Source organism: Ambystoma mexicanum, chromosome 6p (genome assembly GCF_040938575.1).
Source record: "Ambystoma mexicanum isolate Mex_15411 chromosome 6p, UKY_AmexF1_1, whole genome shotgun sequence".
NCBI classification, from domain to species: Eukaryota; Metazoa; Chordata; class Amphibia; order Caudata; family Ambystomatidae; genus Ambystoma; species Ambystoma mexicanum.
The window spans coordinates 345,868,733-345,886,776 of NC_090935.1; the positions used below are offsets into that span (position 1 = coordinate 345,868,733).

At 44.6% G+C, this 18,044-nt stretch overlaps 1 protein-coding gene across 4 annotated transcripts in view; it reads left to right on the forward strand.

Moving 5' to 3' along the window:
* Positions 1-18,044, forward strand: part of DNAJC21 (DnaJ heat shock protein family (Hsp40) member C21) — a 705,789-nt gene that overhangs the window by 676,437 nt on the left and 11,308 nt on the right. For 2 of the 4 annotated variants that reach the window (XM_069627113.1, XM_069627114.1), the window contains exon 12: positions 15,521-15,589. The exons of the other annotated variants lie outside the window; for them this stretch is intronic. In XM_069627113.1, the coding sequence (XP_069483214.1) occupies positions 15,521-15,574 (54 nt within the window). In that variant the 3' untranslated portion in view covers positions 15,575-15,589. Of the gene's footprint in view, positions 1-15,520; positions 15,590-18,044 lie in introns of those variants that run through there. 4 annotated transcript variants of the gene reach the window in all.

An 18,044-nucleotide genomic window follows, 5' to 3' on the forward strand; every position in this document is an offset into this window, starting at 1 on the left:
ATTGTGTGACACTTTGACAGACAGCACGACCTGCCTATGTCACATCCTTGGACACATAGCAAATGCCCTTGAGGCAGGCCATTCCAGTTCCGAGCCACAGCAGGCGGACACAGCCGCAAACAGTGAGGCCACACAAGGCAGCCCGGAGAGACGCACTCGGCGTTCCATGCGTCGCCGGGATATGCCTCCCCCAGACAAGGGGGGCAAGGAACAATAGCCATTTCTGCTACATGTGGGCTTCGCATCCTACATGGGACGACTGCTCTGGAGTTGGGGGGGAGGAGGGAAGGGGGTGATGGTTTATTGTGGTGTTGGGGGGAGGGGGGCGGGGGGGGTGATGGTTTGTTGTGGAGTTGGGGGGAGGGGGGTGATGGTGATGTTTTCACTATTTTATTTTTCTCACAATACACTATTGGTGTCGCAAACTTCAACTGTGTGGACATTCATCATTGCGCATTTGTTTATTGACGTCTGCCAGTGCATGGTGTACAAGTATACACAAGTCAAGTGCCCTGTGTGCCCATGTCATGCCACCCTCTACTGACTTGTGTCCTGGAGATCTTGTCCACTGTAGGTTTTGAGCATTACATGTCCCTCAAGTGCACTGCCTCCATGAAGCTTTGTTGCCACTTCACTCTCCACCTTCACCGCATCGTCATGTGGTTGTAGCAGTACCATGTCAGGGGTGATAGCCGCTCATGTAGGGATGCACTTTTTGTTCATCTACACATATGACATGGGCTCATTCAACACCAGATATCAGTGGATGGGTCACCCACCAGTCCTTCTTCGCCGGCTCATATGTGCTTCATGCAAGCCAGGTGACTGCTTCATCTACACGCATGCACGGGTATGGCCATTGTTTGAGTGCTCCATGGGCCTGTTCAGGGGGTTCATGACAGGGGTCATGTAACTTGTTGTCAAGGGACAGCCACCAACAGCTGCATGTGTAGCCAAATAATAGGTGAGTGTCTGGACTGTCATGGTGGAGAAACAGTACTTGGCTGTCATGGCAGGGTTTCAATGATGGCCATCTGCACATGTCCATGGATGAATTGCGCACAATCATGGACACAAATGTGTCCAATACAATGGAATGCAGTGGGGGTTGCGTCTACAAGATGGTCCGTGTATGATGGTATGAACATCTTGTGGTACATGTTCCTTTGTTGCATGCTGCTGTCCTGATGTTAGATCAATGTGGTGCTGTGTACTGTGTAGAATCGTATTTGGGTGTGATGGCTGTAGTGCGTGGATCATGGTCATCATCCTGCTCTGATCCATTCTATGGTGATTCCCAACACTCCTATGGGTGTGCCATGCCGGTGACGTGATGTGGTATCCCTGCTGCCCTCCGTTCATTCCACTCCCAGGGATGGGTCTCCAATGTGGTGCCATACTGGGGGATGCCACATTTTGTATGTGCAGTGTGTCTTCCGATATGCGCTTACGGTTGTGGTGTCCGCCAATGAGTGGTGCTAGTGTGGTGTGATTAGCCCTTGTCAGATGGTGGAGATGTAGTGTATTGTGAGTGCCTTATTCAATCAAAGTGGGAAGCTGTTCGTATGTGCTGTTGCACTGGTTCTGTGGCAGGTTTGTTGTTGGGGTGAACACCGTACGATGGCTTCATCATTTCAACCCAGTTGGTTCATGCAGGCACCCACCTCATGGCACCACTGCACTTGCATGACAGTCAGACGACTCAACAGCCAGCCAGGCAAGTCATCTTGCATGTTGGACCATGTGGCACGGTAGCGTGGTGAACTGCTGGCCCTTTGAGTCATGTGTAGTTGTTTAGTGTCAGGCCCACCCATGTGTGCGGTTCTTGGTTGCGTTGGATTCCATCTGCACGTAGGGGGAGTGGTATTGTTTGCTGTTGCTGTCCGCCGCCTGCATGCCATGCTGGTCCACATACGACCTGTGGGTGCTGTCAGGGGCACCATTGTCCTTTGGCATGCCTCCATTTGCATTGGGTCCAGCTTTACTGTTGTGTATCTCCTGGGTGGTCCATGTTGGGGATTGGTAGGCCCTTGTGTGCTTGGGGAGGTGTAACGGCACTTGTATATGTGGCCGTCTAATGGACGGTTGTGACATGCCATGCATTGGCGCCACTGTGTGCTGGTAGGTGCCTGTGGCATGGGTGTGGGGCACAGGCAACACCGTCACTTGTGCCAGGTTGGCACTGTACATTTGTATGGTGCTCGCTTTTCTTTGTGTCTGTGGCGCAATGTGTCACGGTGTAGGTGGTCAGGGGTGTCTATCTGGTAGGACTTTTCCTTGAGTGGCCGGACATGCTGCGTGTGCATGGGGGCTGCTGGGGTGGTAACGGAGGCTGCACTGGTGCTGCATGCAGGGCCTGTCTCACCCTCCTTCTACCCCTGTGTCTCCTCAGTGGGGGGGTGTGGTGTTGTTGCAGAGGTTTGTGTGGTTGTGGCCTTGCTTGTTCTATTGGTGTCATCTTGGTGTGGGAGGGGGTGATGTGTGGGTGTGTTCCTTTTCTGCTGTGGCAGACTCCATAGCCTCCATCTGTGATGTATGTGTGCACCTGTGGCTCTGGGAACCACTGCTCAGGGTTTTTACTCCTTCTCTGAGATGCCTGTATGTACTCCATGCCGGTAAGGTACTTTGTGGCATTGGGGAGGCCGTTATTTACGTGTGCTCCTCACTTGCGATCATCTCCCGTTTATGCCATGCCGCTAATTTCGGCATGGTCGTGCGCGCGCAAGACCCAAGACCGATAATTACGGCATTGTAGTTTACGGTGCCGTAATTAACGGTCTGAGGGGTCAGAATAGCATGGAGCGGAAAACCATGCCGGTAAATCATTACCGGCATGGTTTTTACCTTACCTCCATGCTCGGAATGACCCCCATAGACTTGAATGCCGCGCTTGATTCAGTCTCAAGAGTAAAGCTGATTGGGAAATTGATTAAAGCAAAATGCCCTCAGAGTTTAATTGACATTATTTACATGTTGCACTCTTCGAGCTCCATACAAGTTAGACTCTCTATCTTGGGTTTGCTATCTGCGGTCATTGGAACATCAAGAGGGCTGAAGCAGGGTTCTATTCTTGCTTCAGCCCTCTTTAACTTCTTCATCCATGATGTGAGAGAGATTTTTCTTACCATACATCGGACTCACCAAAAATGAATTTGATTGCAATACAAGCATTATGGTATGCAGATGATCTTGTTCTCGTGTCCAAGACACTGATAAGGTTGCAAAAACTGTTATCTGCCCTCACTATTTACTTCGATGAGAATGAACTTACAATGAATGTTAAAAAGTCGCAGATAGTATTATATACCCCCAAATCTACTATCAGAAACAAATTTGAATGGAGGGTCAAAGACTTTATCCTTGATTATGTACCTAACTATACATATCTAGGCTTGCCATTTGAGGGAAAATCCTCCGGTACATTGCAACTACAGACACTGCGAAATAAACTAACCTCAGCCATATCTCAAACAAAATTAATCCTCCATAAATATGGCAAATTCTCTATTAACCCAGCATTAAATTTTTGGCTCCAAAAAATATCTCCTTCATTATTGTATGGGTTGGAGTCAAGAGACATCACCACAGCTGATAGTCTAAATAAATTGGAGGCCAAATTCTGGAGACAGATTTTAAATGTACCACAATCCACTCCAGGTCCATGTTTGAGATATGAACTGGGTCTCACTTCTTTAAGTGCAAAATATCACTGGCAGTTATGAGCTTTACTTCGCAAATGCCTGGTTAACACCAATGAAACGTCAATTCTTGCAGTTCTATCATCTTACATGTTCTCATCACATCATATGTTTACTGAGAAATTGACTAAATATGTCTACCAAGTGATGGCTACGGCCGATGTTAACCTGGAAACTCTCATCATGAATCCCGTAAGAGCTAAAAAAAAAACAAATTTCTCTGAGATTGGATTATCACTTGCTCAGTATGCTAATAGTATAAACACTTCAATAGCCAGTGTTATGTTGAGAAGAAAATGGGAGTCGCTGAATCCTATCTGTCTAAAGCTCCCTCTCCACAAATACGCATGGCAATTGCAAGAATGCGCCTTAACTTGTGGTTTACCCGAGATGTCTTGGAACAACGCAGACAAATCGGTGAGACAAAAATGTTTTGTAGATTCTGCAGTGATCTTGCAATAAAAGAAACCTTAGAACATCTAGTTATCGAATGTCCAGCACTTTCCAACCTGCAAATTAAATTCTATGGGAAACATATGTCTGTGGTGGCAAATGTGCTGCCTGAACTCAGATGAGCCTTTTTGATTAACGCTGCCAGTATGAGTCTAAAGGTAGCCTCTGTAAATTTTCTAAATGCCCTATCTTTGAATGACTGATTTGATATTCCAATTGCTGAAATGAAATGTTAAATTATAGCTATGCAACAGAATTTTGATATCACCAGTCTAATCATTGTCATCTAACTTTATACAAACACTAGTTTATATGAATTGTCTTTGGTTCAAGGTACTATATTTCATCAATTGTATATATGTTGTTGACAATGTTCTATTTTATTTGTGTAAATAATTATTTTTAAATGTGTAAATAATCCAATATTTCCCTTCTGTAACATAGTGATTGTAAGAAATGTATTTGATAAATTGAAAAAAGTTCATTGAATTCAGCTAAACTTCAATAAAAAAAACAAAAAAAAAACATAGTAACAGTACTGTTTTTGTTATTTCTTGGCTGAAAAAAATGCAAATAAAAAGAATAAAAAAATAACAGAATCTGACCTTTTCCTTTCCAAGGAATCCCCAAATCACCTTGGTCAAGAAATAGGATTTCAGACACCCCGCAGCCCTTAGGGAAATACTTCCTTTTTTGGTGTTTCCCCAGAAATACAAAGCAATCATTGTTAGTCCTTTCATGATTGGGCTATTCCAATAGCTTATAACTCGGCGCCCCAGTTTTCCTAATATCAAGACTCAAAAACGTGTCTGGCTGCACCATCCTTCAAATTGGTTTCAGGGAGCTTATATCTACTGCCCTTATCTCCCTCCACTAACTTTTTGTGGGCAGTTCAAAATCTGTATATGTTATCTTCAAATTCATCCATGGAAAAGACTCTCGTCCTACAGTCGGAACTGAAGATGCATAAACCTTCCCTTAACTGGAGATCAGGTGGCCACCTGATGCTAGTAGTCCCACATGATTTTAAAAGCTAATTAGGCAGATCTGCTCTCACCTAGCTAATCAGCTTTGGAACATGCTCCAATGAAGCAGTCCCATGCCTCAGTCCCATGACCAGAAAGAGTGCCTCAGGGGACCAGGTACCTCTCTGAGCCAGTGAATAATGGGTCTAGGAGAGATATGGGAGGGTCCCATCATCACTCTCCTGTGGACTTGTCACTACCTTACCCCTGACCAATCCAGATGGTCTGGTCCCTCCCAAATAGATCAGTCTACTAGTGCATGTTAATAATAAAATTAAATTGTTTAATGTTAATAAAAGCCCTATCACCAACCAGAAACCCGGGAACACCTTGCAGGATAATAACAAGATTCCCCCCAAATGAACAGAGCCTGCAGCAGGGACGTCATTTCACCAAAATGTCTGGGGTAGCGCCCAGGGACGTCATTTCACCAAAATGCCTGGGTTAGCGGAAGTGACATCACATAACCCTTGACCTCTGGTGACATCACAGGAAGTGATGTCATTTGACCCCCCAACCCAAAGTGATGTCACGGGAAGCGATGTAACGCAACCTTTCACTCCTTGATAAAACCGGAAGTGGCATCACATAGCATTGTTCTTGAGTACGAAAAAAAATGGATACAATATCACTGTAATGTGATATACATTTCATACAAGAATAGATCACAATATGTATCGTTAATATCAGTGTGTATAGGACCATATTACAAAATTACTTTGAATGCAAGCAGATGTCCAACGCCAAATGATAATGACGTGTTAATATATAGCACTTACGCTTAAGCACTTTATATAGAACAAATATACATACAATATCACCCAACCTGTGTTGGTACTCATTTGTCAACCTCAGAAGGATGAAAAGCCGAGTTGTCCTTGCTGGAATTCGAACCTGCAGATCACGCACACAACGCAGGAACAAGTGTTCCACCCCCTGAGCTATCTTACCTGCTATAGCTAGCTTACTGGCTATAGTAAAACGAACAATTAGATGTCTGAACGTTCGCAAATTCAGAAAGCAAATTACACTCTGTAATGGATACCATTAAACTGTTAACTGAGATTTAACAGCAGGCCATTTCATCTGCAGATCTGGTGCTAAGTTGACCACATGTCAAGCTTGCGTAGATCTACTTTTCAGGCTTCAGATGTTTGAAAATTACATACTATTGGGAGGGTTCATAACTGTGTATTAAAGAATTTAGAGTACCGCAGGGTAAGCAGCACAATCACACAGCATCCCATACTATGGGCACTCGTTACCTCCTACATGCAAACAAACATCCTGAACAGCATGCCATGGAGATAGGAAAGATAGACACATTATAACAAAGCATTCATTGTGGCACAATGAAATCAAGGGTCACATTTTGTGCTATGCTCAAAAATGTCTACACTGTACACAAGCTTTTAGGCACAAGGATTTTGTCAAGTGACCGAGGACACCCATATGGAATGTCTTGTGATGATCATAACAGAGACCATGGCAGAAAATAAATGCTCTAATTGCAACTTGTGAAAAACAAAATACATAGTCCGAAATGAATGCTCATTCTACTCTAAATGTTTTTTGGAGGTTTTTGTCTGCATTGTGAATCGGGGGTTGCAGGTGTGACCCCTGGCGACACCCAAATGAAGTCCCTGGTAGTGCCAGTGACATCACATGACTGTTGACTCTGAAGACCTCTCAAGAAGTGATGATATGTCATTTGACCCCCTCCCCCGTGACATCACGGGTAGTGATGGCACACAACCTTTTACCCCTTGACAAAACAGGAAGTAGCATCACATAGCATTATTCCACAGTACACTAAAAAAATATGGTTACAATATCACTGTAATATGATATACATTCCATACAAGAATGGATCATCATATGTAGCGTTAATATCAGTGTGTATAGGCCCGTATTGCCAAATTACTGTGAATGTAATGTGAGAACCCGGACTGTGTTCTCCCACCTACTCCCCTGGGATACTCTGTTCAGGTGGCAGGGAAGGGCCATCGCTTTAGGATCCCGACCCTCGGGGTCGCCAAGCGAGGGAGGATAACCTGAGCAGAGGGTCACAAAGGATTGGGAGGATAATATCCAAGGGCGAGACATGGTACTCCCCCACCCCCATGCCCAATAATACCCCAACCCACTCTCCCTCAGCCTTCATGGGGTATTTACAATCACACCCCATCTCCGCCTTCCCATTACCCATTTCCAAGAAACACTGAGACGAGGAAGATGCAACTAATATCAATGAAGATTACCCTTAGGAAAAGCATTGGGAAGCAAGACAGGGCCTACTACTACAACCTAGCACTAGACTGTCCCACTAATAGTCAGGCAAGGTTGGGCACTTTACCCCAACTGTGCACGCCTGACTCCACTTGACTCTTCCCTAAACTATAAAATGTGGAGTTCTGCCAGAAGCAGTAAGCGAGCTGGGGATGTTGTCTGGACCAGGGAGCAGAGAGCAGCAGGACCTGGAGCCTGGAGGAGAACAGCGTGCCGAGACGCTGTCCCAGTGTTTGTAAGGGGCTGCAGCGTGGTTAGGGGCTGTGTCTCCAAGGAGCCAGTGCGAGGCACCCTGCTGTTGGCAGTCAGGAAAGTGCTTGTTCCCTTGGGACTTGTGCCTGTCCCAAGGGTGTCTGATGGGCAGGTGGTGAGACGCTGAACTCAACCCTGTGTATCCAGAGGGACCGCTCATCAATGCGACGTTGCCCAGTGAGTTTCATGTCAGTGAGAGTGAAACTCGGGAGCATGCGATTAATAGGAGCAGAGCGGGAGAAAGACACAGTTGGCAAAGAGGGACGGAATGGAAAAGCAAGAGAAAGATTGTAAAGCGGCACAGAGTGGAAAAGTGAAAGAAGTGGGAGAAAGTGTGTAAAGCAGCATGGAGCGGGAAAGTGAAAGAAGCGGGAGGAAGCTTTTAAAGCGGCGCAGAGCTGAACATTGAAAGAAGCGAGAGAAAGCTTGTAGAGCGTCAAGGAGCGGAAAAGTGAAGGGAAATATGAGAAAGACAGTGCAAGGTATAGATAAGGAAAGCAACAAAACGAAAAGGTGCTAGTGGGGCAGACTGAAAGTAAAGACATTAAGGAGGTGCAAGTGTGCATAACGCGAGAAAGGTGCAAGTGTGCATGAGAAAGAAGCAAAGGAAACAAAGGAGAACAAGAAGGGGTGCAGGAAGCACCTGAAGGTGAAAGGTTGAAAAAGGAAGAGCAAGGAATAAAGAGAGTGGCTAAAGAGCAGAGTGGTCACGCTTAGGAGGAGCAAAGAACCTGGTGTTTTCGAAAGTCTCTGATGCTACCTCCTGAGTGGATTATATGTGAAATAACTGTATATGAGAGAAAAGTAGGTACATCCTGACAAGCTGAACCTGTGTTTGAACCTAAGAGTTGTCTAAGCTTGAGGGAAGGGAACCCTGAGATGCCTAACAAAGTGGAATACCTATTATTTTGTGATACTAAAGGAATTGATGCTTGGGCAAGAAGGGCCTAAGCTTGGGGAAGGGAACCCTGAGGGGACTGACAAAGTTGAATACATTGGGTTTTGATGCTAAAGGAGTTAAATCTTAGGGAAGTGAACCCCCAGATTCTTGAAGAGGAACTGTGTATATTTCTTTGTTATGTTTTGAACTTGGAAGAGTTAACGCTTGGGGAAGGAAATCCCAAGGAACTTAAGACATTGAAACTGTTTGAGATGTGAGAGACCAGAAGTGAGTGATTGAACTTTGAAACCAAGATACAATACCTGACAGAGTGGTCCGGCACTGCGTGTGGTTTCAATCAAAGGTCTCTGTGAGGTATGCAACTGAGAAGCGCCAAAAGGTGAAAGGTAAGAGTTGTAAAGAATTGTGAATCAAAGTGGTCCTGCGACGGGTTAAGCTAAATCCTGCACACAATCGAAAGTCTTCGATGTTGATACAGTAAAGAAAGTTTGTGTTGAAGTAGATAAATTGGTCCGAACCTGGCAGAGGGAGACTTAATTGAAGGTTTTTTGTTAAGTTGGGTCTAAGCCCGGCGGAGGGGGACCCAGGGTTAACACCGTACCACCCGAGAAATTGTATATGTGAAAACCCTCAGAACATTGTGTTAAAGTGAGTCTGAGCCCGGCTGAGGGGGACACGAGTTGAATACTGAATCACCTGAGAAATTGTGTACATGTGAAATCCTAAGAAGGAAGGAACTTTAATATTTGTTTCATCAGGCCCTCTAAAATAGGAGACTTTGAATGGCAGAGAGACTTTGGCACAGAAGGCCCTGATGCTGAGGTTTTGAACTGCATACTCGTGCTAAAGAAGCCAGAGAGTGTGCTAAGCTCGAGTGTGCCACCTTGTCCCGTGTTGAAAACGTGGGGAAGGGGAGCTAATGCTAAGATATCCTGACATATCATTTCTTGAACACTTTTCTTTTGCATAACATTGTTTCCCATACTATTTGTATTTAGAGGTAAGGATTAGCAATAGATTTATTAGTATAGGCCCTTTTATTTTGACAAGACTCTACTAGGACTGCGTTATTATTATTTGATGGTCGTAGCTTGCTCCCATAGATAGATTTAGGATTAGTTAGACATTTTCGAAACCCAATTGAAGTTCAATAAGCACCCTTGAACTGTCGTGATTTGTGTCTGTCTTACTGTTTGATACCAAGCCTTCCTTACATGTGGTGTCAGGAGTTGAATGAGACTCAATTGAGACAAATTGGGTGACCCTAAAATAGCAGAAGCTTAGTGATAGAGACTCAAATCCCTCTAATGCCACAAAATAATCCATAGGCTTTGATATCTGTAGCAGCAGAGAAGCTACTATTCTTCCAGGGAAAAGAGGAATGATTCCCACAGACTTGGTCCTAATACCCCAATGTATAAGATTGACCCCAAAATCTGGTCTGCCGTGGAAGTTCTGTCTGGATGCCCTACCTAGCGTTATAGATCCCAACTTCCGGGAGACCTAAAGGTTCTCCTAAAGAACCATGCCGAAATTCCATTTGAAGTACATTGTGGGGCAAAATTGCACAGGGAATTCTTGAAAGGGCTCTATTTCCCCATGTTTTAGAGAGTGAACCAGAAAATACAGAGAGAGGTACCTTGTGCTTTGGGGAAGCTGACGAACCATCTACCACTGAGGCCAAGGGGGAAGAAGAACCTATCATCCTTCCCGATCTAGCCTTCGTCCAGCGAAATGATCCAGTACTCGCAGAGGCTTTTTTTGCAGGTGATTCCTGAAGGGTGAAGGATTAGAGAAGGGAACTCCCCTTTTCTTCCTAAAGCAAGGATTACTGTATAGGAAAGAAACCTCCAGAGAAGGCCTAAGTAAAACTCAGCTAGTAATCCCCAAAACCCATTGGAAGATCGTCCTAGAGATTGAACATTCTCATTTGACAAGGGGACACTTGGGACAATCTAAGACCCAAGCGCACATCAGTGGGAAGTTTTACTGGCCAGGTATCCATACTGATATAAAGAACTTCATTCAGACGTGTGAAATATGTCAGAAAACGAGTACGCATATTCCCTTACCTGCCCCTCTGAACTCTAATAGAAGTCCCTTTCTCCCGAATTGGGATGGATTCCATTAGACCGGTGGAAACCTCTAGACTGGGCAACAAATATGTCCTCGTAATCGTTGATTATGCTACCCAATACCCAGAGGCCGTCCCCATGCGGATCAACACAACTCAACACATTTTTTAAACCGCTATTACCATACATTTCCAGGGTTTGATTCCCCAAGGGATCCAATTTTATGAGCTAACTCATGGAGAAGTCAAAGAATTGCTCCATATTTCCACCTTAAGAACCTCAGTTTACCACCTCGGAACGGACGGATTGGTAGAAAGATTTAACAAGACTCTTAAGATGATCTTAAGAAAATTGGTAGACAAGGATGGGAAAGACTGGGATCGCATGGTTGCCTGGGCCCTATTTGCCATGGGAAAGGCCGCTCAGGCATCCATCGGATTTTCACATTTTGAACTACTTTATGGTAGAGAACCAAGAGATGTTCTTGACATGCTCCGGGAGACTTGGGAAGAAAGATAAGAGGCACCTATTACCCTCTCACAAACAGCTACCCGATTGTGAGAACATATGAAATTTGTTCGAAATCTAGTCCATACACACAAGGAAAAAGTCCAAGCACAACTAACGTCCACCTACAATAAGAAGGTAAACCTAAGATCTTTTTAGTAGGACAGAAGGTATTCGTCCTCTTACCTACCTCTGAAAATAAACTTGTCTCAAAGTTGCATGGACCTTATGAAGTACTACTAGAGAAAACGGGGACATGTACCTATAAAATAGCCCAACATAAAAGGAAGCAAAAGGCCCACCTCTACCATGTAAGTCTCTTAAGAGTAGAAAGAAAGTCCTTCTGCAGCCACTGCCTCGATACTGTCCTGTTTGGTACCAGAGGAAATAGATCATTTTTAATTAATTCCCCAAGAGCGTTCTAGTGAACAGCAAGAAGACTTAAAAGATGTGGTCTGGACATTCCCGACATATTCTGCAAGAAACTAGGGAGAGTGCACGGCACGTATCATATTACAACTCCAAAGGGAAAAGTGGTTAATTTGAAACTATATAGACACCCGGAAGCCTGTAGACAGATAGTGGTAGAGGAAGCGAACAAAATGCCGAGGGCAAATATTATCGAACCCTCTTCAAGTCCATGGTCCTCCTCTAGTGTGTTGGTCACAAAACCAATAATTCCTGGAGGTTTTGCATAGACTTCCGACAGGTCAACGCCATCTCCAACTTTGATGCCTATGCAGCGCATCGACAAATTGATAAACTCAGAAATGCCACCTTCCCATCAACCCTAGACTTAACCAAGGGGTACTGCCAGGTCCCAGAACATGGACCTTATAAGGAAAAGACAGTTTTCTTGGCGCCTCTGGGACTATTCTGGGACTATTCTAGTTCAAAGTCCTCCCATTGGGTTTACACAGTGCCCTGCTACTTTCCAATGGCTTATGGACCGAATATTATACCCCTACTCCCATTTTTGTGGGGCTTATATTGACGTCATAGTCATTTATAGTAAGACTTGGAAAGACCACCTTTTCCATCTCGTTACTATTATCAGCGCCCTCGGTGAAGCCAGCTTAACTGCCAATCACTCCAAATGTAAACTCGCTCAATCAGCTGTAAAATACCTTGGTTTCTTGGCAGGGAATTGCAGTGTCCAGCCTCAGCAAGAAAAAGTGAAAGCCATCCTAGAAACCCCCAAGCCTAAGATCAAGAGAGACCTCAGAGCCTTCTTGGGGTTAATAGGTTGTTACCGTAGGCTTAAACCCTAATTTCTCGGACAGAACAGCTAGGTTGACAGACAAATAAAAAAACGCTGAACCCCATAAGATTCACTGGATGGACGATCATCATGATATATGTTACAACAGCTTACAACAAACCCTGTGCCGGATCCTGATAAAGGTAGTGGACTTTTCGAAAGAGTTCTCCCTTACTGTGTTAGGAACAGTTTTGTCACAAGTTTGTGATGGATTAGAACACCCTATCCTATTCACTAGTCAAACTCTTCCCACGTGAAAAGAACAACTGTTAGAATTAGAGGCCCTTGCCATCAAATGGGCCATCGCCCATATAAGATACTATCTCCTAGGAAGGAAGTTCACACTCGTCGCAGATCATTCTCCATTAGTGTGGATAAACGAAAGGACTCTAACCCTACTGTTTCACTGTGGAGCACCGAAAAGGTAAAGACAGGGGGAAGATCAATTTCCTTTCTCTGTTTCCCTGTTAAACAGATGCAGCTACATTGCATAGGGGAAGGGCATGTGAGAAACCAGAAGTTGTCTCACCCACTAGATCCCAGGGATCCATCATCCAGGTGGCCAGGACACGGCCATTGCTTTTGGATCCAGTTCCTGGGGGAGGACCAGTGCGGGAGGATCACCTGTGAGAGGGGTCTTCGGGAAATGGGAGTGGGACACCAGATTGTGAGACGCGGTAGCCCCTTCTCTTTAACACCTTTACCCTATCCTACAAGATAGGATACTTAGGAACTCAACCCCCCAACCCTCATTTTACAACAGAAAAAAGTCACACGGACAACCCGCTGTGGGAGAAAACTGACACAAGCAGTATACCTGAAGTGTCCCAATACAATGGTCAGGCGAGGTCAGTCAATTACTGACATCACTCACACCTGACTCCCATTAAGCTTCCCCACACGGATAAAAGGTGGAGCACGAGAGCACACTCAGAGCGAGGCAAAGCACACGAGGAAACAGCAGTTTTGAGACAGCAGTTTAACGGCAAACGACAATACCGGAGGGGATGACAAGGAGGGAAATTCCCTTGACCTTTCCAACAAGGAACCGTTACTTTCCAGAGTCCTCGAGATTAGAAAGAGTAAGACCAGGAAACGAGGCTGAAGAATCCTGGATTGTGTCGGTGAAACCCGCAGCCCTCCCGTGTCGATAATCAAGGCGAGGAGAAGCAGCAGCAGCTGCTGTGGTTCCGTCCTTGGCTCCAAGAACAAAGCAGCGTCCATGAAATCAACATAGCCGCTGAGTTGGGAAGATCGATACAAGACCGGTCTGTGGTGAAGCCAAGCCAAGGTTGCAAGCGGCAACATTGTATGGCAAGTGCTGGAACGAACATTGTTAAAACACTTGTGATAAGACGTTGAACTGCTGATGAGTGATTAAACTGTGAAACCAAAATGCAATACTTTTGACAGAGTGAAGCAGCCTTTGATGACAGCCTATGGCGAGTATTTGTAATCCTGTTTTAATTTTTCAAACGTGATTTATTTGTTGGTGCTGCATACAGTTATGTTTGTTGCTCTAAGGGCTGCACAGAGCTAATATGAACACAGAAGAATACAGACACTGTTGTAATGCGCTCCAAAATGAAATTTTATTCTTGCTTGTGCCTTCAAAATTTGTTTAGTATCATTTTTCTTAGGTTCAAAAAATAATGGTAGCCCCCGGCACGTGTTTCCCCATTATTTTTTATCAATGGTTCCTCAGGAGGGTTAGAAAATGATCATGAACATTTGATATTCTGCAAAATAAAGTGAACAAGAAACACTCCATTAATGTGCTTGATCCTCTATTACAAGAGGCTAATAACTAAAACATACCATTCTCAAATCTGTGTTAGCAATCTGCTTTTGCTGTGTTATTAGTTGATTAACTTAAGTTATTACTTACTTTAAATGGTTTTCTGAACGTGTCAAATTGGTATTTTCATTTTCGAATTTCCGATTTTAATAAGGAACGATATTCTTAATGTTACAAGTTGGTTTCCAATTCTATTTTAGAATGCCTTTGCGGTTCTCAGTTCCTGGAATAGTTTAATCTAAAGTTAGCTATTTTGATTCAATAGTAATCTGTGAATGTCTATGGGATGCCAATTTTCCCTGATTTGTTTCCCCTTACCTGGATTTCTCCTTTCTTACATTCCGAGTTCGTATATTCGCGTGTTTGTTTCTCCCCCGGTCCCGGAACTGCATTGCAAAGTTCCAAAATGGGCAGTTTTTAATGTAACGTTGCAACATGATGACACATGATCGTCACGTGCGCGCCATCACGTTGCAACCTCCATTTTAGACTCATTTAAACTCAAAATGAAAGTTAAATGTTGACTCAATTCGGAAAAGCAGATTTCTTAACTGATTCAGATTTGTCAGCGCTATGTTCGTTTTAATTTCACTAATTAATACTCCTAAATGCAGACACAGACAGATATTTACTTTGGATTTTCAGACTTTGACGGCCCTTAGAAACATCAATTAAGGGAACCATCCCTTTAGTGTTGAGGCCGGGTAGGCCTTACACTAACCCAGGAACCTTTAATAAATAAAGGTTTTGAAACTATCATCTTTGAGTCTGAGTCTCTCTTGATACCATGCCGGTGTCTCAGTAAGCAGATGTCAAACTCAACAGCCTGGACTATTGTACATTACTCAGGCTAAACTGTAAACAGACAGAGCTTTTCGAAGAGGCCTAAACCCCAAAGTGCAGACATTCAGTGCCTGGCAAGTGTCTGGCCACAGACAGGAAACGGCAACTGGTAACACAAGTCCAACCAGAGAAATGATGGTCTGGAGGATTGCCCAGAGCTGTGCCAGTGCTTAGTATGATTTGAAACCTTCCAGCCATCACCTTTCTGTTTGCATATTTGTTAATTAACCCACAGTTTTTGTTTGATGGGAGAGGATGCAATGGAGCTCACAGTAATTGCAGGTTGTTATTATTTTAAAATGTAAACAGCAGGCTGAAACATGTCAGGGGATTCTCGTGGTCTTGTGCAGAAGGGATGTGACCTAGCCGTTGGGGTGGGAACAAGCCTAATTTGCTTATGGTCTGTCCCCTCCTGTAGTGGCTTAGCAGGCTGAAAAACGATGATCTGGAGGATTGCCCAGAGCTTTGCTAGTGGTTATGAATGATTTGAAACCTTGCAGCTATCACCTTTCTGTTTTGCTTATTTGGTAAGTAACCCACATTTAATTTTGTTAGATGGAAGACAGCGGGGATGTGTTGGAGAATGTGTTGCAGGTCACAGTAATGGCAGGGTTTTTTATTTTAAAATGTAAGCAGCAGCTCCACACACCATCCCTAGAAAAGCCTGCTGGGCCTAGAGACTTAGACTACTCCTCACTCATGACGTCCAATGAGGCTGGAACATGTCTGGGGATGCTTGCGGTCTCGTGCAGAAGGGATGTGACCTAGCAGTTCGGTCTGGCCCTTTTGGGGTGGGACCCAGCATGATTTGCATATGGAATTTCCCCTCCTGTAGTGGCCAGTGGTTCTGAATGATTTGCTGTTTTGCTTATTTGGTAATTAGCCCGCAGTTTTTGTTAGATGGGAGAAATAGGGGAAGGATGTGTTGCAGGTGACAGTATTTGCAGGGTTTTTTAAATTAAAAAATGTAAACCGCAGCAGCTTCATGACACCTCTAGAAAAGCTTGAAAAGTGCCTGTCCCCTTAACAGAAAAAATTATCTTCACCGGACAAGCAAGTGTAAACTGTAACACTGTTAAACTGTGTCCGGTGTACTGGAGAAGTCATTTCAGCATTTAAAAGCAACACTGAAGAATCAGAGAGTCCCACAGATATAATGTTGCAAGCACGCTGCTTTGAATCAAAGCAATACCAAAGTTACAGAAGCATGGTCTTGGGAGGATAGCTCAGGGGCAACGTGCTTGCCTTGGAAGCAAGACGACACGGAGCAACACAGGTTCGATCCTCCAATTTGTGCTTAGAAACCTCTGGGTATTAAGCGCGTTATAAATAACCAATCATATTGTCACCCTGTAGAGCGCGTCTCAGCCAGAAATACAATGTATCAGATTTCACAAGCACACAGACTTTTCACAAGACCAAAGAATGTTGAACGCATTGTCGGCCTGTTTCATGGGTAAAAGGCACACGTTGGGAAAGCGGAAGATCTCAGCACACTGCAAACAGATAGAAGGAACAACGAGGGAGTACTGGTCCCAAGATGGCCAGTTATAGACTTGGTTTCCAATTCTAACCCCAAAGTAGACTCCACGAAACTAGTCTATCCTAGCCCTCACACAATTAACACACACAAGTGCAGCCCGTTGGTGAAATATCAACTCAAGAGGAGCATTGAGCATAATATAAATGCAACAGGCCTCAGTTGGAGTATTGTGTGTAGGAGCAGGAGGCTCATGTTTGCACAAGGATGGAGAGATAGGTGATTGGTGAGGTGATATCAGTGATGTGGAGGAGGTGGTTACAGTTGAAGTGAAGGAGGGGGGTGTAACCCAAGCGAAGGAGAAGGTGGTTACAGCAAGCGGGGAGAATGAGGTGGTTACAAAGCAGGGTGACAGAGGAGGTTATAGTACTAGGTGGTGGTGGTGCTTGTAAGGAGTCTCGGGTAATAATAAAAGGAGGTAGCAAGGTTAACAAAGAGGTGGAGGTTCTAGTTATAGAAGGTGGTAGTACGAGGAAGAAGGCAGAGGTTGAGGTGATAGGCTGTAGTAACAAAGTGAAGGAGGAGGAGTTTGTGGGAGAAAGTGGTGACATCTGTTAGAAGAATATCGTTGCAATAAGAGGAAGAGGTAACAGCAAGACGGTGGAACAGGTCAGGGCAGAAACCTGTGGTGAAAGAAAGAGTGCAGAGTTTCCAGCAAGGACATAGTATTATCAAAGAGAAGGGGACGTGAAAAGGAAGGTGGTACCGTAACAAGTAATTGGGGACTATGTTACAATGCGGTCATGAAACCGATGAGGTGGGGAGGAGTGGTTTCAGGGAGATGACTGTCATGAGGACGAGAGGACTATGTCACAAAAAGGTTCTGACTGTGACAACGAGGTGTGTTTCCAAAAAAGCAGGCCAAAGCTGACTAAAGGTGGCGCAGGAAGCTGGGGGTCCTGGAAAGGAGGGAGAGATTTTTAGAGAGGGCAAAGCAAATACCAAGGAGGAAGGAACATCAGTTAAAAGTGGTACAGAATTAAGAAGCGCAACATCAGACAGTACATTGGAGCTGGAGAGAGATTGGTACAAAGCTATCAATAACAGAAAGGTTCTGGTGGGCCAGGCTCGCCATAGACAGCACCACACAGTGTAAGGAGGAATACAATGGGTTCAGAAAGAACGGTTCCGGATCAGAGGGGAAGAAACAGGAGCCATACAGGGAAGAACAGGCTTAACAGCCTAGACTCTCCACGTCACTCTGGCTGTCACCAGAGTCTGCTCTCACTGACTCGCTGCTGGCAGGAGTCAAAGCTACATATCTTGGGGCTCCGGTCCCTATAAATCATGCATCTAGCCAGTCATCAGAACATTACAACAGATTGCTCAACCAGACTAAAACATTGTGAATTGTGCATGGGGGTGGTGTGGAACCCGCTCATCAATCAGAAAGAACAGGCAA